We start from the raw sequence: 21,966 nt of genomic DNA, 5'->3' as shown, positions 1-21,966 counted from the left end.
CTGAAAGATGATGCTGTGAAAGTGCTGCACTCAATATGCCAGCAAATTTGGAAAACTCAGCAGTGGCCACAGGACTGGAAAAGGTCAGTTTTCATTTTACTCCCTAAGAAAGGCAATCCCAAAGAATGCTCAAACTACCGCACAATTGCACTCATCTCACACGCTAGTAAAGTAATGCTCAAAATTCTCCAAGCTAGGCTTCAGCAATACGTGAACCGTGAACTTCCAGATGTTCAAGCTGGTTTTAGAAAAGGCAGAGGAACCAGAGATCAAATTGCCAACATCCGCTGGATCGTCAAAAAAGCTAGAGAGTTCCAGAAAAACATCTATTTCTGCTTTATTGATTATGCCAAAGCCTTTGCCTGTGTAGATCACAATATACTGTGGAAAATTCTGAAAGAGATGGGAATACCAGACCACCTGACCTGCCTCTTGAGAAACCTGTCTGCAGGTCAGGAAGCAACAGTTAGAACTGGACATGCAACTACAGACTGGTTCCAAATAGGAAAAGGAGTATGTCAAGGCTGTACATTGGCACCCTGCTTATTTAACTTCTATGCAGAGTACATCATGAGAAACGCTGGGCTGGAGGAAGCACAAGCTGGAATCAGGATTGCTGGGAGGGATATCAGTAACCTCAGATATGCAGATGATACCACCCTTATGGCAGAAAGTGAAAAGGAAATAAAAAGCCTTTTGATGAAAGTAAAAGAGGAGAGTGAAAAAGTTGGCTTAAAGCTCAGCATTCAGAGAACTAAGATCATGGCATCTGGTCCCATCACTTCATGGCAAACAGATGGAGAAACAGTGAAAACAGTGTCAGACTTTATTTTTTTGGGCTCCAAAATCACTGCAGACGGTGATTTCAGCCATGAAATTAAAAGACACTCCTTGGAAGGAAAGTTATGACCAACCTAGATAGCATATTAAAAAGCAGAGACATTACTTTGTCAACAAAAGTCTGTCTAGTCAAGGCTATGGTTTTTCCAGTGGTCATGTATGGATATGAGAGTTGAACTGTGAAGAAAGCTGAGTGCTGAAGAATTGATGCTTTTGAACTGTGCTGTTGGAGAAAACTCTTGAGAGTCCCTTGGACTGCAAGGAGATCGAACCAGTCCATCCTAAAGGAAATCAGTCCTGGGTGTTCATTGGAAGGACTGATGCTGAAGCTGAAACTCCAATACTTTGGCCACCTCATGTGAAGACCAATACTTTGGCCACCTCATGCGAAGAGTTGACTCATTGGAAAAGACCCTGATGCTGGGAGGGATTGGGGGCAAGAGAAGGGGACGACAGAGGATGAGATGGTTGGATGGCATCACCGACTCGATGGACATGAGTTTGAGTAAACTCCAGGAGCTGGTGATGGACAGGGAGGCCTTGCGTGCTGCGATTCATGGGGTCGCAAACAGTCGGACATGACTAAGCGACTGAACTGACTGATGAAGACCCATGAACATGGGGAGGTCATTGCCTTTATGAGTGGAGACAGATTCAGCTGAGAGTGTCAGAGTAGCCTGTTGTCGGAGGTACAGGGCTCCAGAGCCAAAGCCACCTTCAGCGCCCTTATTCTCTACTGTGCACGTGACCTTGGCCGGGTCGTGTGACGACTCTGACCCTCAGCCTTCCTCACCCGCACAGTCGGGATGTTGTGTGCGTGTAAATGTGTGTGTTGTAACTTTCATGGTGCGTCACACACTGAGCCCTGTGTAAGGGGCGTTCCTACTGTCTGTCCCCTTACGTTGTAACTTTGGTTCATGTGGCTCAACTCCACTTTTCCCAAATACTCTTCTTTTTCAGTACTCCCTGAAACTGGAGAAAGGAGATTATACAATTCGACTGCAGATCCGTCACGAGCAAATCAGTGATCTGGAACGTCTGAAAGATCTTCCATTCATTGTTTCTCATAGGTTGTCTAATACCTTGAGCTTAGATATTCATGAGAATCACAGCCTTGCACTTCTAGGAAAGAAGAAATCAAGTAACTTGACGTTACCGCCCAAATACAACCAGCCCTTCTTTGTCACTTCCTTGCCCGATGACAAGTAAGTGATGACATGGCTGTCTCTCAGTGTCTGTATTATTCCCTGGTCTTTTACGCGCTAGTTTATTGCATGGGGCTACACTTATACTGTGTTGTCATTCACCTTATAGACTAATTTCTCCCTTTGGCTTTTGAAATCTTAGCTATGGGAATTATTTCAGAATGCAGTTGTTGTGATGTTTTTCCCCCCAATTATCCTTGTGAAACTTTCTCTTTTGTTCCTTTTCTTCTCTTTTGAATCTTCTGATTAGAATACCTAAAGGGGCCGGACCTGGGTGCTACCTCGCGGGATCCTTAACCTTGTCAAAGACTGAACTTGGAAAGAAAGCTGTAAGTAGTTTTTTTTTTTTCTTTTTACATTGAAATTGCCTGTTCCAAAATTTCATTTTCTTTAAAAATGGAAATTAATTCCACATTTCAGTAAAAGAGAAGATCTCTCCAGAAAATGAAATTTAATAGTTTTTTTCCCAAGTTACTAATAAAGGTTAATGTTTGGTTGTATTTTTATATATTTAGTATCCTTTTTTCCCAAGTCTAAGTTCTTGGGCCTCGAACCTGTCCTGTCTTGCACGGTTACTATACTTGAACTTCCCATGAAATACATAGATCCAGATCAAACTTGTCTTAAGTGAATGGGATGTTTAAAATGAGAGAATTGTTTGAGTTTTAAGAATGTAATATTGTGGATACAGGGGAAAAGTCAGATCTTCTTGAGTGACTTCTAAAAACCAGTCAGAACAATTATTGCTAATAAGCAGTAGTTTTCACTTGTACAGATCTTTCTCTTATTGGAATTTTGTGTAATTGTATAGATAACTACAAGATACTTCTTTTGGTGTTGTAGTTTCAAAATTGTGCCTCTTGTTAAAAACTTACCTGGTGGTTATATTTTGGAGGTAAATTTTAGATTTGATGGTATCTGTTTTGGTTCCCATCTGTTTTCATTACAGATTTATTGTGATAACAGTGTTTATATAGGTATATCTCCCTTTGTCATAAAGTCATTTCATCTCCATGCCAGTAAAAGTTGTCGTTCTTACAATTTTATATTTCTCTTTAGCTTTAGTCCTTACAAAGTAAATCTACCACTTAATTGTGGAATTTATGAGTGCTGTTATCAAAATGAATAGATCTCAAATGTCTTAACAAGTATGCTCATTCATTTTAAGAAATGAATGTTGAACCAGAGATGGCTTATTTGCTGACACAGAAGCATCATCACTTAAGACTTTTGTCGTTAGAAGTCATTATCCCTAACATGTCTTAGTCTTATTTCAGTTCATACTATTTGCTTATGTGTACTTTAGTATAAGTTATAAACATTTCAGTGTAATGTGAAATGAATCAGTAGTTACTGGAATTCATAGATGCACTGATTTTGAGAAGTCCTAATAGTCTTTTTAGGGAGATTTCATTTTCCGGTAGGGGAAACATTTCTGCCTCTGCTATGGGGCTTCTCCAGTGAGGCTTCTCATCCAGACCAGCTTTCTGAAGCATCCGCTGCCTGTGATGAGTAAGGCAGGAGAGCATTGTGATCGTGGAAGTACGCTTTTAGCCACTCAGAGCTCTGCTTCCTGGTTGTATTCTTTAAGAGGCCATTGTGAAATTAAATTATAAACAGACAGGATTGACTATAGTTGTTACTTACCAGGGTAGATTTTCTTGAGGAAACCTAAAGCTATAGAGTTAACTGTCATTCGCAGCATATTGTTTATTTCATCTGACCTCAGTCTGGGGCTGCGTTTCTTATGCTTTTGGGCAGTGGCGAAGGTAACTGTGGTTCATGTTGCTCCTCTCTGACGCTCCCAGTCACCTCGAATGATGCTGTTCTAGTGCCTGGACGTGTATGCTTGCTGTGATGTCCTTGAAAATCCGGCTCTGAACTGTCAGCTAACTTTTAACGTCTTCAAAACTGTTCTGATAACTGATGGAATTTTGCTTTACAAATTATTGAAATACATTGACCCTTAGGAATAACATATTTGAGTGCACTTTTATTAAAAAAAAAAATTTCAAGTGGCAGGATTGCTTTCTTTAAAAGCCTGCCATTTTGGTGACAGACCTGACCCTTTAAGTTCTGTGACACATCCAGGTAGAACGGAAGCTGGAAGAGAATCAGACAGAGGTGGTATCACCATCCTGTGTAGATTTTGCATGTTTTCTTACAGAATGTCCTTCTAACTCCCAGGGGCAGTCTGCAGCAAAACGACAAGGAAAATTTAAAAAGGTACTGGTTGTCAGTTCTTTAAAAAGATGTCTTAAAGCCTTATTTGCATATTAGTTAAACTTCCTTTTCTGTCACTATTATCTTTTTTAAAAAATCTCTCCCTTAGTTTCCTTTCTTTAAGTTCTGCAGTATAATGCTTTTAGCTTATCAATGTTGACATACTGCTCTCTGAAATTTTTTTTCCTTCCATGAATTTCTTGAAGACCCCTGGTTTATTTGTGTATAGAGAAAATTCTAATACTATTTCATTTTGTACTCTACGTATGACAAAGGAATAATACTTGAACTTTTGCATTTCTAAAATCATATAGAGAGATGAATGTGGTGTTTTTTTTAGCTATATATGACAAAGTTATTTTTATAAAGTCTAAAGACCTTTCTTAAGTGAAATGATTTGATTAATAAAATATTATTAAAATCTTTAAAGTGAAGTTTATTTCCTGCCCTTGCATCTTAGTTCTAGAAAGGCAGAGACAAAAAGAGCAGTGGACGTAGCAGGAACAGCAGTAAGAAGTGTTGGCCCGAAGTTAACCCTTCCACTGAGCAGGAGCAGAGAGTAAGACCGTAACTAGTGAGTGGTCTGATCCACTGCCCTGCTGCTTGTTAAGACTGTCTCTGACTGACTGCTGGAGCGAAATTTAACTTGAAAAACTCTTCTTCAAGTCTACTTCAGACAAGAGGTTACATGCTCACTGAGCTCTTTGGAGAGGACCTGCCGGCATCATGCATCATTGTAGAGATTTATGGCCCATGCAGGAAGTATTGCAGGGCCAGAGTTAGTGTTTCAAAATAGAAACAAAAGATAAGGCTGTTTCTAGTGATCTAGAAAACTCATAGTGGTCTGAAAATGGGGATCACCATTTTATAAAAGATCAAATGTCTTTATTAAAAGGACTTCTGAAATTCTGTATTACTATATAACGGTAAAGCCTTTGTTCAAACAAAATGCACCACTGGGGGATAAAGGAACATTGTCTTCTCTGAAGACCACTTTCCTCAACTGCGCATTTTGACCCATTGGAAGGCCATGCAGATTCACCCAGTGGAACTTAACCAGCATTAAAACAAAAGCAAAATGAAACAAAATGTCAGTTCATCAGACTCACAAAGTTGTAATTTCATTTTGTGTGTAGCTGATCTTTGATTCATTTTGAAAACAGCCTGAAAGCCATTGCTTCAGAGAATGAGGGCAGGCATTCTCGAAGCCTACTCAAAAGACGTCTCAAAGGCAGAGCGGTGTTTTCTTCCTGTTGAGTAGTCTGGTTCATCTTTTGGGAGTTTTGGTGAATTTTGTTAGTATTAGATTACTTGAGATAAGAAACTACCATATGAATAGAAGCCTCATTCCTGTGGTTAGGAAGCTTCTGGAGCTCACAACTGGAGTACCCGCCTCCATTTCTTCCCATCTTCAGCGCAAGTGACACTCTTATTTTAAAAATAATCGTTTTTATAGTTTTCTAAGCACATTACAATTATAAAATTATATATATTGTATAATTATGTATTATAAATTTATATAAAATAATTTTGTTTTAATTTATATAAGTATATAATTTGTATTTTAATTATATGATTACACATTATAAAATTATATAGATATAGGTATAATTTATCACCTGAACAAAATACCAGCGTTTTGTACATAATCTTCAATGGATTTGTCCTCTGGGTCTCAGTGACTTTTAATTTGAAAATGTATGCTACCCATTTTTAAGTTCATTGTAATGTGAAAGAATATAGTTAACATCATAAATAGCACTCAAATATGATATTTTTAAAATAGCTATTTTACTTTGTGTGAAGATATTAAAATTTTGAAGTTATATTTTTTAAATAATTTAAGACATAAAGGTATTATGTTTTGAACCAGAATTTAAATGGTGATGTGTTTTATTGTCCAAAGAATAGTTACTGGTTTGGCAGATAAGGTTTGATTTTCTAACTGTCGATCACTTCAAACACTGCTGAAATTCTTTGTGAATAGCTGGAGTGATTTTTTTCTTTAAAAAAACACTCACTGTTAAGTGTCTGCTGTAGAGAACTTATAGCATTTCTGCTCTGAATAGTCTTTTTTGACTGTCTTTTTAAATAATAATTAAGATTTCTTTTGATTTAATGGTATAAAATCATTTCTGTTAAATTGACCCTATACTAAGCCCTTTAGAAGTTGAGTTGTAAAAATATGTATTGACAGAAAGAACAAATGACCATGATAAAATAAATGAAAAGTGACTTCTTTTTTTTTGATTGGGAATTAAAACTGCCATGTCCATAATTTTTAATAATAAAAAGTAGTGCTTGTCTTGAAATTTCGTTATGGGATAGTGTTAACATTTATAATGGCTAATTTGCTATATATTTAATGTATATAATGCTGATTACATAATCAAGATCCTTCATCATTAACTTCCCCCTTCTCTTTCATTTTCAGTGTAGTTTATGGTTGCTATTATATATGGTTTCTATCTATATATAGATCTTTGTTAGAGTTCATTATTAATCATCAGTTCAGTTTAATGGATTGTTCATTTTAAATTCAACTCTGTTTTCTCTCTTTACTAAAACATCTCAGCCAATGCCTTGCCTGTGAGCCTCAGGAGGCATTGGCTCATGACGGAGAGGGGTCCCCTCCTGACGTTTGCCCCTCCCGCTGCTTGGGCGAGGAGGCGGGGTCCCCAGGGGGGCACACGTTAGGTCAGAGGGAGTGCTGGCTGCCCGGTGCCCTCCCCGGGCACGTCCAGCACCGCACAGGAGCGTGACTTCACACGGGTGGGGCTCTTCAACAGCAGAGGCTGGAGTCACTTCCACCTCCAAGTCTTAGGTGTGCGGCCTCTGCTCAGCAGGGGACACGAAGTGTCTGCCCCCGTGAGAACTTGACGATGAGTCGTCAACTCCAGGGTGCTGGCACTTTTGACTTGACTCAAGCGCAGGCCAGCGCCCACCCAGGACAGTGAGCCTGGAGGGGTGAGCAGGGTGGTGGCAGGGACCCTTTCCTCTCTGCGGGCTCACATATCCCTGGAGCCCTTTGCCCGCTGGCTCTGGCCCTCTGACCTCAGAGGTTGCGTGGCGCCAAAGTGGCCAAGAGTGGATTTCTCTGGTTCTTCCCCAGCCGTGGCTTTCTGCACCTTCAGTGAGTCCTCCTGAAATAGCAGTTATTATTTTATTAGCACTTCTGCACAGTAGCTCCCTGCGCTTCCTATTACAGTATCCCCAGATAAAGTTTTAATTGTGGAAGCTGTTAGAATGGGCATATTTTATGTAACATTCACACCTCAGAATCCTGTTTTAGGAAAGATGAAGCCAGTACTGTTTTGTGACTCAACCTGTGCAGAGTTTTTTCCTGAAATTACGTGATTGGGGCCTTAAAATCATCAACAGTGTCATTTGTTCCAATTGTAGCAGCTCCATTATTAATGAAAACACATACAAGATTTTAGCTTAGCACTACTTTTACTATAAACCCGAAGATAGAATTTTAGAAGTTGTCTTAATAATGATGTAATTAGGGCCACCTGGTTATTGGGTCAAAAACAGACCTAGCAAGCATAGCATGGGATGTCACTTCCCAGATGCCGAGTTAACTTTTCTCAAGTGTAGATGTACATGCTAATAAAATAGTTGCAGATGGAGGTAGTTACACGGGCTCTGGTCAAAGAGGAACTTCTCAGAAGAACCATCTCTACCTGCTTGCTTCCCCTTCTCTCCTCGTCTTCCTCTCCCTCGGCCTTTACTGCAGGACCCCTGCCCCCCGCCCACCTCCCCTGCAGCCCTGGACGGCCGGTGCCCATGCCCACCGTGCGGCCAGGTTGACGGTTCCCTCTCCTGCCTGACGCCCCCTCTCAGCTGTCCCCAGCGGCCCCTCGGTCTTCACACCAGCTTTGCCCAGGGGTTCCGTGGCCTCAGACTCCCCCTGAGATGGAGCGCTGTGGCCCACGCACACACTGACCCTCGTCCCGTCCAGCCCCTCGTCCTAAGCACCCCCAGCAGAGTCCATCAGCCCTGCGCTCACGGGGCGTCCCCGCTCTGCTCATTTCTTCTCTCAGCCGTCCCGCAGTTCCAAGCAGTGTCAGGAGACCCGGGCTTCTTGCCAACTTGTTTCGCTTTCTCTCCACTTGGCCCTCCATCATCCAGTCTCCAGATAGCCTATCAAAGAGTTCTTAAGCACCAGCCAGAATGGTCCATCCACCCAGGATCCAGCGTTAGTCAGCCAAGAGCACAGATCTTTGCTCATGCCACTGCCTTGCGCCCGGCTCCTCCTGTTGCGCTCGGAATAACCCCATCCTCTCTAACCGCGTCCTGTTCAGCTCACCTTCCTCTGCGTCGCCGCCGAGTCTCAGCGGCTCGCCCTGCGCTTGCCGCCCCCTGCTGAAGTTTGCCCGTGCTGGTCTTGTCCCTGCAAGCGTTCCCTCCTCTCCTCGTCTCGGTTATTTAGGTTCGTTGCGCTTCTTTGATTTAGGTCACTGAGGCTCTAGAGCTCAGACATCAGCTCCGTAGAGGGTCTCTGTTAACAACTCTGTCTGCACGGGTTCCCCACCACCACTTCCCCACCTGTCGCACTCTCTGCCCTCACCCTGGTCTGTCCTCTTGGTATCCTGTGTCGTTACTCAAGTGGTTTATTTCCTCACCCGTGTGTTGGCTGTCTTCCTGCAGCGCTAAAGGCCCTTGTCTGCTTTGTTTTAGAGCAATTACTTTGCACGTCATGGGGGCTCAGCAAGTTCTAAGGATCGAATGAAGAAAGAAATTTCTTTTTAAATTTACTTAGAAAAGAGGATCTTTCCTCTTTTCAATTCTAATTGATTTTCCTCCTCATAAATAAAATGTGATCGCTCAGTACTTTTTTTGTAGTCTTTCACAGAAAACCAAGAATACCAAATACACATACACGGGGAAAAATTTGTCCTTATTTCCTTTGTTTTAAAGGAGATAGTAGAAGCATCACCTCTAAAGTTTGGGAGAAAATGACTTGGATCACAGATTGGAACTTGAGATGCATGGCGGCCCTTAGAATCCGAAGTGCAATGTAGTCCTGCTCAGGTGCAGCCCATCTTAACGTGCTGTTCAGCTAGGGAAGATTTCTAAGTAAGTAAAATAATCACACATTAATCTAAGACTCTCTCCACAGGATGTAATCCCTGTTCATTACTACCTGATATCTCCACCAACAAAGACTAAGAACGGCAGCAAGGACAAGGAAAAAGATTCGGAAAAAGAGAAGGATTTAAAAGAAGAGTTTACCGAAGCATTACGAGATCTTAAAATTCAGTGGATGACAAAGTAAGTTCTAAATGGCTTTGAATCCTCCAAGTGTTTACTTTTCTTTTCCTAGCTGCAACAGCACTTATGTATATATGCAAAGACTGTATTCAGAAATGACAGCAGTGAATAGAATTGCAGGTGCTTTTAAATTTTTCCTGTAATTCCATTTAGTTTTGATTTCCCTTTTGTAATGAGAGTTTTTATTTTAATCCTGTCCTCATTGGCTCTTGGAAGGGAATTTTATTGGAAGGTGCAAAGAAAACATGTCACTGTTTGCCCACTCTCCAGAGATAATCAGTGTCCCATTATTATTTGTCTCTGTGTTTATACACGTAGCAGGTGGGTGAATATTGTGTCCTGGTTTTCCAGTTACTGTTTGGTTATGAGCAAATTTAAAACCACCTTTTTAAGCATCTGGAAATGACCCCAGGGACATGCAGCCAGAAGAGGAACAGCAGATGCTGAGGCCAAGTCCTGGATGAATTTGGTTGAGAGGCGGGGCCCCCCTCCTGCTCAGCCCCTGCTTTTGAAGCAGAGGGTCTGCCCAGCTGGCTACCGCTGAGACCCAGAGGCCCTGCCCACGCTGGGAAGCAGTGACGTCACATCCGGCAGGGCAAACCCCCAACCTCAGCTGTTGTCCCTCCTGCCATATAATCATCAAGAATATAGTTTACTCAGCTTCCCCAGCCGGGAACGTGCAACATTTGTCTCTTTACTCATTCAAGACTTCAGGTTTTTCAAGAAAGTGTAAATTTTCCTTCTTTTTAGATCTTAGACCTTTATAGAGCTTTTCATCTTAACTCTTTTTGAATTTCTTTTTTCCTTTCCTTTTGATAAATTGAGTTGTAGCTGGTATGTAGGAAAGCTGTTGATACTTATTTTTATCCAGCCATCTTACTGAACTCATAATTGAAATAATTTTCAGTTTTATTCTTCTGGTTTTTCTAGATACATGTATTTATACTGCCTGCAAATCTTTGTCAATAATTATATTTCAGACTAATGCCTTTGGTTATTGACTGGAGCATCAAAACAGTATTAAATAGGAGTGACAGAGATCCTTTTCTTTCTGAAAGAACTAAATAATGACTGTTTCTTTCTTATTTCCATAGGCTGGATTCTAGTGACATTTATAATGAATTGAAGGAAACATACCCTAATTACCTTCCTTTGTATGTTGCACGACTTCATCAGTTGGATGCCGAAAAGGTTGGGCATGCTCATTTTTACTATGAGTGTTTTACTTTGCTTGCAGTATTAGATAAGGTTTGCATTTGAAACAAAGGTCCAGTCCTGACCATCTATTCCTGGTGACTAGAAACATGTTTCCTCACCTTGACTGTTCTACTGAGCTGTTTTCACAAAGCTCTGGACCTGGCCTTTAGTATTATTTGCTTGAACATCCTCGCCTGCTCTGGTTCATCAGCGGGGGGAAGAGGAGATAGGAAACCCTCAGGGTTGCTCTGTTGACCTTGGCCTGAAAACAGCGGAAGCAGAAGGCAGTGGCCCTGGCCTCCTGGAAACCTGAGCGTCTGCAGCAGGAGTGGAGTGCTCCTCCTTGGTGTTTAACGATTGTCCTAGCTCCCAGCTGTCTTGACTGGAGCGGCTCCCACTGGGAGCCGTGGCTGCAAAAGGTGCTTATGGCCCTGATCAGCTCAGAGTCGTGAATGCTTGAGCGTGAGCTGGAAGGTACCAAGGGGAGCAGATTCCTGGGGCCACCACACTGCGGTCCCCAAAGTGAGACTCGTTTCCAGTCCTGCTTTCTCTCATTTTTGAGATTTCGGTAGTAAATCGACAAAGAATTTGTTTCCTCCGCTAGTGCTTTTCTCACTCCTGCTTTCACGTGCTGTGCACCTAGGGTAACAGGGCCAATCACATTTCTAAACTCTTGATAAGATGCCGGGGAAAGGGTTGCCTTGGACAGAACAGTCCACGTCTCTATGAACTTGGTCTCTCGCTTGGTCTTACTATTCAGTGCTGGCAGGGAGTGTAGGGGTAGGTGTTCTCCCATCTGCGCTCAGGTTCTCTGGAGATGCTGGTTGGTCGTGAAGGTCACACCGGGGGGTAGCACCCGGCCCCTGGCCTGCACAGCCTGCCTGCTCCTGCAGCACCGCAGTTGTCGCTCCTCACACTCAGGATGCTCGTCGATACTTCCTTTTTCTTATGTCTTCTTTTCTTTCCTCCCCAGGAACGAATGAAAAGACTGAATGAAATTGTTGAAGCTGCAAATGCTGTAATTTCTCATATAGATCAAACAGCCCTAGCAGTTTATATTGCCATGAAGACTGACCCCAGGCCCGATGCAGCTATTATAAAAAAGTACCTAACCAGTAAATACTCTTTCTTGCATCTCATTTCTTAGTTACTTTTTTTGGTTATTGAAAATATCCTCCTTTTCTGGTATTTGTTTATATCCTTATCATTGGAGTTATCAAGTTGGGGATACTCCATCCTTAAATATTTGGTGGTAGTTTTCTGTAGTCATTTAAGAAAAAGAGAAGTCATTGGCTTTCTCCACCATCAGGTGCTGTCGTGGTGAAGAGATTAGAGTGACTGTGATCACACAGTCCAGCCATTTGGGGGTTTGTGTGAACTGGACATACGGAGAAGCACATAGCAGCCTATAAAACTAATTTTTCAACTATTTATTGACCAATAATAGCATGACACACTCCAAATTTAGCTTGTAATGCTTAATAAAATGATAAGAAAATTAGGTTAAAACTGTTATCTAGCAGCCTCAGTTTTGTGAAACTGGGTTGACAGTAATACTTGAGAAGGGGGATTGTAGTTCAGCCTTACTAAACCCCAGTGTGGTGTGTAGAACAAGTGACGCCAGATTTGCACGTTTCTTAGTGTCCTTCCACGTGAGAGTGTGCTTTCCACGTGCTGCCGTGACGGTCCCTGCTTCGTGAGCTCCTGCCGCCACTCCTGGTGCCTCGTCCAAGATCACTTCTTCCTCTGTCACCTGGGTTCATTTCCAGGCCCGGGGTCCTTAACTCCCACCTTCTCTTAGAGTTGCTATAACTAATAAACGGAAACTGTGCAGACTGCCTGAAAGAACGGTCATTTCCTTTAAAGATTCTGCCTGCTATAGTCAGGATTTGTTTTTAATACAAAATGCTTGATGGTAAACTGCTAGAACTCTTGGCATTACATCATGCATACTGCTGATATAGGTCTTAGGAATCTTACAAGCAGCAGTTTTCAAGCAGAATAAAATGTTTGCAAAATAGGTGGTTGGCCATTGTCAGCATCCTTCCACACTTTCCAAAGGAGCCTTCTTGAAACATTGCTATGTTATCGTTAATAATTATAGTAGAATTGACTATATCCCAATATAGAATGTTTTTGATGTTAAAAAAAATTATAATAGTGGACAGTGTAGCCACCAGTTATGTACAAGGGATTCCTAGGAGCATTAATTTCTCATTTCCATGCAAAACTGCTTTTTCACTTAAGTCACTTGTGTCAACAGTTGTAAGACAGCCATTTTGTAATCTTAAAAATCCTAATTTTTTTAGGTGATCTAATACTAAGTTTTAATTACATTTAAACTGCAGTTTACTCTGGCCACTAAAGTGTCTAATTGAAGTTGCTTTCTCAAATGTATCTATTACCACCTTGATCAGTCCCTAACTAAATTTGATTCAGAGATGTTTTTTGAGCAAACACTGCTTGGGACACCCTTGAGAGGAATGTGGAAAAAAAAAGAATGAACCAGACAGTGTCTACTCTTAGAAAATGTACTGTCTAATACTGAAGATGAAATGGTGAGATAGAATGTGACTTGAGAGTTGGAAGAAGTATGTTAAATTGTGAAGGCTTATGGGAAGGAGAGCAGACTTATTTTTTTTGAGAAGGGCAAAACCTCATGGAATGATAGGTATTTAATTTGAGCAGGTCAGTTCTCAGAAGAGGGGAGGAAAAGAATATTCCAGATATATGGAATCTGGGCTGTTGGATCAGAGAATGTGGAAATAGCAGGGCGTCTTACAGGTGATCTAGTCCAGGCCCGGCTTGTCCAGCACACCCACCCCGCAGCCTGGCCTCCACCCTCTGCGTCCTTCAGCCCTTCTCGGGGCAGTGGACACAGTCGGTTAGGATGCCACGGACAGCCGGATGTCCAGACCGAGCTGTGTCTGCCCTTCCTGTTCCACGGCCCCCCTTCTTCACAGAGTGGGCGCAGTGCCTATGCCTGACTCCTGGGGTTACCGTGAGCAGAAGTGAAGTACTCCTGAGACGTTTCAGATGCTGCCCGGCATGTACAAGGTGGGGGGTGAGGGGACCCCATTAAATAAAAAACTGCATAGTTGCCCCAACCCCATCCGTCCTTCTAGTCTCAAGTCCAAAGTGACCAAGCGCATCAGGTCTCCGGAAACGTTCTCCATGAAGAGAGTAAGAGTGGGCTCTTTTAAAACGTTACAACTCTTTGCTGATAAACTCTTAGGCATCTTTTAGACCTAATTTCATCTGCCTTGCAAATATATGAAGGGGTGGGTAACTTAGGTTGTAGCAGGTTACTGCGTTGTTTGTGGGTTTTTTCCCTTCTCATTTTAGTTGTCTTTTGAACTGGTTACTGTTAATAGTCCCTATGGATTTCATATGGGGCACGTTTCACTCTGCATCCTTCAGAATCCTCCTTCCGGTTAGACAGCTTGTCCATCCCGTCTCTGAGTGCCTCCTGGTCATCATCTCAGCACTTTAATCCTTGTTTGTGCACAAGTTGGACAGGGTGCCTCCAATAAGCAAGCTTTCTGAAGTGCACACTGTTCCCCAGAATGTAGGCTGTTACTGCATTTCATTCAGCAACAGTTTATTGAGTGTTACGTGCAGGCATTATTCTGGGCACTTGGAATACACCCAAAAACAGAGACACCTGCCTGGAAAGCAGGGGGCCTTGGGAATAAGAGCAGCAGTTGCAGGACCAGCCGTGGAGCTGAGTCCCGGCCCTGCCCCTTCCTGACTGGGGCCTTGAACAGATTGCCTGATCTCTTTGTGCCTCAGTTTCCTCCTGTGGAAAATGGGCGATTGGTGGTCACTTACTCACAGAATTATTTTAAGTATAGATGAGTTAATACATTAAAATACTAAAAAACACTTGCTGGCACATGCAGAATAAGCGTTCCATTTCTGTGCATGTACGGAAGTTCACGACTACAGAAATATGTAACAAGTGATATTTACGAGACACCTAAACACTTAGAAGATGCTGTTCTAAGACTTCTGTAGCCGACAGAATTGAGAACCCAGCACTCTTTCCCCTCTCACGCGTATGGCATGCTGTTTCAACCAAGTACAGCAACCCTAACTCATGTAATCCGTGCCTGTGAATACATGGCTCCTGTGTCATACCAGCAAACGTCTGTCCAGGGCTGTACGATATTCCTGCGTTGTAAACTCAGGCGAAGGGTGCATGAGTTTAATCTCAGATAAGGCTTCGCTCTTAACGCCGTGTTACTGACCTGTGGACTGTTCTGGGCTTGGTGTGCAGTGACATGGACAAGCAGAAGTCGACGCTGGTAGACGCGCTCTGCCGGAAGGGCTGTGCCCTGGCTGACCACCTTCTCCAGGCCCAGGAACAGGACGGTGCCGTGTCCAGTGACTCGGAGGGGCGAGAGGAGGAAGGAGAGAGCACCCTGGACTCTCTGACGGAGACCTTCTGGGAGACGACCAAATGGACCGATCTTTTTGACAACAAGGTATCCTTTCTGCTTTTTGTTTCGGCACAGCTCTTGGGGGTACATCCCAGGCCCCTCTAGGGCCCGGCGAGCGGACCAGAGAGGACAGGGTACACGGGTGGAAGCTGAGCTGGGCTCTGAAGAAGCCACGGTCCTAGCGAGGTATCCCCCTGGCTTCCCGGTTTTGAAAACCACTTGACTGTTGTTCAGTATGTGTGCACAGTGGCCGGTGCCCACGCTAGTTTGGAAAGAGTTGGAGGGTGTATATGGAGTTGGAGGCTTGGGTCACACTGTTTATGTAGGAGCCCAAACTCAGGCACCTGGGAGCTGTCTTCTGCCTCCCACACCTGTCCACATGCTCACTTGTCAGGGTTGGAGGCGTGGGTATTCTGGTTAGTTTAGGTGTTTGTTATTTCCCTCCAGGCTCTAACTGCTGAGTAGTTATCACCTTGATTTATAGCTGGTCAGTTTTTAAAACCTAGTTTTAGAAAAAGCAACCTGGATGAGCTTTTTGGATTTTGATTTTAAATCCCTTCTGGTGCTCAGCTGTAATTCTTACAGTAGAGATTATGTAACTGCAGGTCGCTGTCAGTCTGCCTTTTTCCTGGACATAAAGGAGATGAAGTCAGTGGAATGCGTCTTACCCAGCACTAACTCTTGGGTGTGTTGTTGATTTTTGTTTGTTGTTGTTTGTTTTAAGCAGACAGATGCTTGTTTTCAAGAACAGCTATGGTAATTAGTAGTAACGACCTCTGGTTAGAAGTAGGAGAAAATTCTTCCTGTCCACCAGGTTTTTCCACCTGAATTCAGAAGTGCTTTTAGAGAAGGAACTCAGTTATGTTCTGGAGACTGACGGAGTCAGCCCCATAGGTTAAGAATTTAGATCTGAAATCAGTGCCTAGAGCTTGAACCAAGCCTACCCCCAAGCTTGCCCCTGCAGCACTGACCATGCCAGCCGAGGCGGGTGGCTGGCTTCTGAGGTGGGCTGTGGGCTCCCACAGGCTCTCAGGAGTGAGTGTTGAGAGCCTGGATGGGCATCAGCAATACTCACTGTTACTATAACAGTTACCACAGGTCTGCTGTGTGCCAGACACTGCACTTGCTGCTGGGAAAAGATGAGTAAGAACCTGGTCCAACAGCCAGTGGCTAAACACTTGATGAGCATCACAGTAAAACTGTTACAAGTAATTCCCTTCTTGCCATAGTGCTTCTGTTATTCAGGGCCGCTTCTGCATTTTATTACCTATTGGTTTACTGTGTTGGTAGCAGCAGTTATTGAACCCTTTGCTTGACTCTAGAATACAAATAAATGTGATGGGATTCCTTTGAGGACATTCTCCACATTCTAAAAGTGGAGACTATTGCATATGAACCCTTTTCATGGATTACAGCCTTGTGGCGAAGGGGCTTGTGTCACTGAATGACGCCACGAACCATGCCATGCAGGGCCACCCAAGATGGATGAGTCATGGAGAAGGGTCCTGACAAAATGGCCTACTGAGGGAGGAAAGAACAAATGGTTACAAGTAACTGCTAATGACATAACAGCTTTCTCCCTCCAATCAGTCATCTGTTCTGTGCAACACTGGAGTCTTTTAAAGACACTGATGGTTCTTTTAAAAAGTTTTAAAAATTGACTTGATGTGATATGTTCGTTTGAAAAGTTACACTTCTGTTAATGCTTCAGTTCTTTCATTATGAAAGCAATATGCTTAAATTGTAAACTATCTGTAGATAAGCTGTAACTTGTTTTATATTATAGGTTTTGACATTTGCATACAAGCATGCATTAGTGAATAAAATGTATGGGAGAGGCCTTAAATTTGCAACCAAACTTGTAGAAGAAAAACCAACAAAAGAAAACTGGAAAAACTGTATTCAAGTAAGTAAATTGTATTCAGTATTTAAATCAGCAGTATTGAGTGTCGTTTCAGCATCATTTAGTGACAAGATAGTTAGAAAGCCTCGTGGGAGTGATAGGATAACACCAACTTCATCGTGACTTTTAATTAGTCTAATTAAACGTGATGTGAACAATACTATAAATGCATGAAAGATAGTAAGCTGTTTACATTTTTTTTTTTTTTCACTTCTGTCTAGAAGTGTTTTCAACACAGCAAAATGTGTTGCAGATTTTGTGTAGTTAGGAGACAGGTTTCTTTTATGAAGGAAACAAATAATTTCTTTTAAATACATGTTGACTCTGAGCCAAAGTGGTTGTACTTTTAGTTTGTTTGATTTGATTTGTCATTTTAAATGATAGGCCATTTTTTTTTTACCATGTGTTATATGCAAGCAAGTTCTACTGTTGAGCTTACTACACAAATTAAATGTCAAGTGTAAAAACCTAGTGAATTCTGAAGAAATTGTTTCAGCCTAGCCTGGTCTTTGTACAGACATGATTAGTTTATGCCAAAAAGGTAGATGATGGGTGAGGAGAACTGGTCATGCCAAAGGCGGCCAGGGGCCTGATTTTCATATTTCAGGTGGCAGTAAAAGCTCACCTGTGGCCATTTTTGGTAGTTAAACTATGTGTGTTAGTCACTCAGTTGTATCTGACTTTTACAACCCCATAGACTGCAAACCGCCAGACTCCTCTGTCCATGGAATTCTCCGGGCGAGAATACTGGAGTGGGTTGCCCTTTCCTTCTCCAGTTAAACTATAGCTTATCTTTACTCTTAGACTCTTCTGTGTATCTTTACCAAGTCAGTTCAGATTGTAAAACATTTTAAAATTCTCTGTTTTATCAAAAAAATGCTTTTGTTACTTTGGGGTCTTCATTGCTGCGTGGGCTGTTCTCGAGTTGCGGCGAGCGAGGGCTCCTCTCTGGTTGCGGCGAGCGGGCCTCTCATCGTGGTAGGCGTCTCTTGTCGCAGAGCAGAGGCCCCAGGGCGCGCAGGCCTCAGCAGCTGCAGTTCCCGGGCTCTGCGGCACCGGCTTAGCTGCTGCGAGGCAGGTGGGGTCCTCCCAGATCAGGAATCCATCCCGCGTCTCCCGCCTTGGCAGGCGGATTGTTTACCTGTGAGCCACCAGGGCAGCCCCGTAAGATCTCACGTCTTCAGCCCTCTGAGGAGGTGGAGGGAGCTCTGCCTGGAACAGCCGGTGGTGTCCTCCCATCACGGACTCTGTAAACGGAGCCCTTGTCCTTGTGAAGCCAGCCGTCCACCAAGACTCGCTCATCAGGGCACGTTCCACAGCTTGTCTCCGTCCGCTCACCGGCTGGCTCCCTCCACACAGCAGCTGGAAAGGACAGCTTCACACCCTCGGGGTGAAGCTCCGGCACATTCAGAGGACGATCCACGTTCTCCAAGGCTTGTGAGGCCCGTGGGGTCTAGCTGCTGCCGCGCTCCCCAGCTGCAGCTCACCCACGTCCCACGTCACACGTCACACGGCTTACGTCACACGTCTCTCGCGTCCGCCCTCTGCTTCCCCTGTCCGTGTGACTGACACAGCTGCACCCTTCCCCCCAGAGGACCCGGCTGTGTGGAGAGCTCGTCCCCAGATTTTCACAGAGCAGATTTCTTATTGTCATGGAGATTTCAGCTTACAGGTCACCTCTTCAGAGATCTCGATCTTGACCATCTCACTTACCAATCTGTATTAGAGCAAATTTTGTTTGTACTATATACCTGATATATTCTTAATTATATACTTATTTATTCATCTGTTCTGGAGAAGGCAAGGGCACCCCACTCCAGTGCTCTTGCCTGGAAAATCCCATGGGTGGAGGGGCATGGTGGGCTACAGCCCATGGGGTAGCGAAGAGTGGGACACAACTGAGCGACTTCACTTTCACTTTTCACTTTCATGCCTTGGAGAAGGAAATGGCAACCCACTCCAGTGTTCTTACCTGGAGAATCCCAGGGATGGGGGAGCCTGGTGGGCTGCCGTCTGTGGGGTCGCACAGAGTCGGACACGACTGAAGTGACTTAGCAGCAGCAGCATTCATCTGTTTGATAGCTTTTGATTCCTGAACAGAACATAAGTTTCTTAAAAGTGAGAAGTGAGTTGTTCAATGCCTTTTCCTAACGCCTAGAGCAGGATTTGACTACAGTAGGCACTCAGAAAGCTTGCAGGAAAGAAAACTAGGGTAGGAGGGAGGAAAGGAGCAGGTCGAGTCATGTTGATGGCAGGGAAGCAGGAAAGTCTCCGGGGATGATGATTATCACCAAGTAGTTTGGTTGGGGGGCTTCCCTGGTAGCTCAGTTGGTAAAGAATCCGCCTGCAATTCAGGAGACCCCAGGTTCGATTCCTGGGTTGGGAAGATTCCCCTGGAGAAGGGATAGGCTGCCCACTCCAGCATTCTGGCCTGGAGTGTTCCATGGACTGTGCAGTCCATGGGGTCGCAAAGAGTCGGACACTACTGAGCAACTTTCACTTTCAGGTTGGTTGGTAGGAAAGCTGGGTGACTAGTAGATCATGAAGAACACTGGTTGGTAGGAAGGAAGGTTGGCGGGTGGGTTGGTTGATGGTTGGATGGATGAAAAGGTCTACCTGCTACTTCTTTATTATTGCTGCATATTTAACTTGGAATTTACCCTAAATACTGAGCTTGGAACATCTATTTTTTAAATAGTATTTTCATATGTTTTATTATTTTCATGTCTTATTACAGCTGATGAAGCTGCTTGGATGGACACATTGTGCGTCTTTTACTGAAAACTGGCTCCCCATCATGTATCCTCCTGATTATTGTGTATTCTAAAATAGGAACCAAGACTTTACATTTTAAAAAAGAAAGTTTTATAGTGAATGGATATAAAAACAAATCTGTGGCATTTTTAGTCTAATGCATGTTTTCATCCGCTATCAAATACTGATTATTAAAATGATGTGTATTTATCAGAGAATTTGCTGGCGTGTGGCTTAATACATGTAAACCTAGACCTCTGACATCATGGTGTTTTCTTAATGCCTCACATTGCTGGCAGCGGGCTGTGCCCTGAGTGCCAGCACCAAGGACTTTCAGTTGGGTTGCAGCTCTTACATGCATGAGAGGATTTGAACAGTAACTTTTAACTGCAAACCTGTAAAATTCTATTTTTTATTTTATAAATGAACAGGGTTTTAACATGCTTGACTTTAATTTTTTTGAATTGTATGAAGGCCTTAAAAAAGCTACATTAAGCGTAGCTAAAATTATTTATTGGACTAAAAAGTAACAGAACTTCATTTCCAGATTTTTTTTTTTTTTTTTGGCAAACGTTTACATTCAATTAAGGGGAAAAAATAAAACCGGCACAAATAAATGCGTGGCAAATGCTGGAGCATAACTGCTTCAATCACTCTTCATCTTGAAGTTATTTCAGGCCAATCATTCTTAATATCTCTTGACATGCAGAGCATCAGAATGAACTAATAATACATGTATAAGTGCCAGACAGCTTAAATCTGTATCAGGTATTGTAAAGATACCCATATGGTTTGTTTATTACAGTTGAAATAATGTAAACAACGTGAATAAATGTGCAAAACCAAGATCGCAGTACACCATATGCACTCTGATACCTTAATTTTTTTTATAAATAATAAAAGTGAATATTGAAGCTTCTTAAAGTTGGTCTTAATTTTTCATGAATAAAATTTGGGGTTAGAACAGAAATAATATATTAAACCTACAGATAAAAATTCAATATGAAGTAATTTAATTTATAATGTTTATTATAGGCTTGCAATTATTTGAATATATTTCCAAATCTTTTATGTGATTAACTTGTGTATGTTTAATTTTATTATTTTTATCTTTCTGGCTACTATCCTTTCATCTTTCTTCTGTGAAATAAACACACAGAGACAATATTAAAAGGCCTCTACTCACTTATAGCAAGTACGTGTGTGTGTGCCCATGCGTGCATGTGTGTGTATGTGTGTACGTGGCTTCTAAATCTTCTTTCCTTAGATTTCACTACTGTAAAAGGCCTACCAGAGATCTGGTCTTATTAATCATTCGTAATGGTTTTTTGAGTAATTGACTCCTCTATCTGATGAAAACATTAGACCCTTGATGAAAAAGTGCAAATATGCATGCAGACATTTTGTAGTTTCTGAGCCATCTTGGTTCATCTAAAGTTCATCCATGAACAGCCACATTCATGTTTTCTCACACACACACTTTCACCTAAACATATCCAGGCCCCCCCATACACAGGTTCAATCCAGTCAGGAAATTGAGAAGTTCAGAAGGGGTAGATGACTCCCCAAGGTCATGCTGCTGGCTGACTGCTAACTAGAGGACGTGTTTTACAAATTTTCTGTTTCCTCCGAAAGAACTTCCTGCCACACACAGCCTCAGGCTCAGCCATGGGTATTGCTCGGGTCTTCGTGAGGATGCTTTCAGCCCTGCAACATGTGTGGCTGACATCCAGGAATATGACAGCTTTCAGAGTCCCTCTGAGCATCTCATTTACCTTTAAGCTTTTGAATTGGTCCCAGCAGTTGTCCATCATCTCAGGCAGCTACAGAATTACACAGTTGCTTCTAATTATCTCAACAAACAGCCCTGGGAAAAGGCTTCTTGGTCTGTGAGAGAGCTGAGTCCTGTACAAGGTGGCCTTGTACATGGTGTTTTCTGAGAAATGATTGAGTTTTGAAAAAGTTGCTTCTGAGAATTTTTGTCAGTTTTCTCATAACTTAATGGAGGAGATGATTTTCAGAGGTACCCTTTCACTGACAGAAGTTACACCGTTTCATTGAAGTCAAACCTTTTTTTTTTCAAGAACATGACTTTAGTATCCAATTTTAATGTAATTTTAAGAGT

At 42.7% G+C, this 21,966-nt stretch overlaps 1 protein-coding gene across 5 annotated transcripts in view; it reads left to right on the top strand.

Moving 5' to 3' along the window:
* The window catches only part of TPP2 (tripeptidyl peptidase 2), a 60,555-nt gene extending 39,790 nt beyond the window's left edge, over nt 1-20,765 (top strand). For 2 of the 5 annotated variants that reach the window (XM_070471434.1, XM_020881939.2), the window contains 9 exons: nt 1,801-2,045; nt 2,296-2,374; nt 4,233-4,271; nt 9,394-9,545; nt 10,640-10,736; nt 11,716-11,846; nt 15,022-15,229; nt 16,971-17,090; nt 19,825-20,765. In XM_070471434.1, coding sequence (XP_070327535.1) covers nt 1,801-2,045; nt 2,296-2,374; nt 4,233-4,271; nt 9,394-9,545; nt 10,640-10,736; nt 11,716-11,846; nt 15,022-15,229; nt 16,971-17,090; nt 19,825-19,914 — 1,161 coding nt within the window. In that variant the 3' untranslated portion in view covers nt 19,915-20,765. Of the gene's footprint in view, nt 1-1,800; nt 2,046-2,295; nt 2,375-4,232; nt 4,272-9,393; nt 9,546-10,639; nt 10,737-11,715; nt 11,858-15,021; nt 15,230-16,970; nt 17,091-19,824 lie in introns of those variants that run through there. The other 3 variants (XM_020881940.2, XM_070471435.1, XM_070471436.1) reach the window with 2 other exon arrangements.
* Nucleotides 20,766-21,966: the final 1,201 nt, after the last annotated feature.

The sequence above is a fragment of the Odocoileus virginianus genome, chromosome 8, assembly GCF_023699985.2.
Source record: "Odocoileus virginianus isolate 20LAN1187 ecotype Illinois chromosome 8, Ovbor_1.2, whole genome shotgun sequence".
Taxonomy (NCBI): domain Eukaryota; kingdom Metazoa; phylum Chordata; class Mammalia; order Artiodactyla; family Cervidae; genus Odocoileus; species Odocoileus virginianus.
Note: the sequence above shows the minus strand (reverse complement) of the source record. Positions and strands in the feature narration are given on the sequence as shown.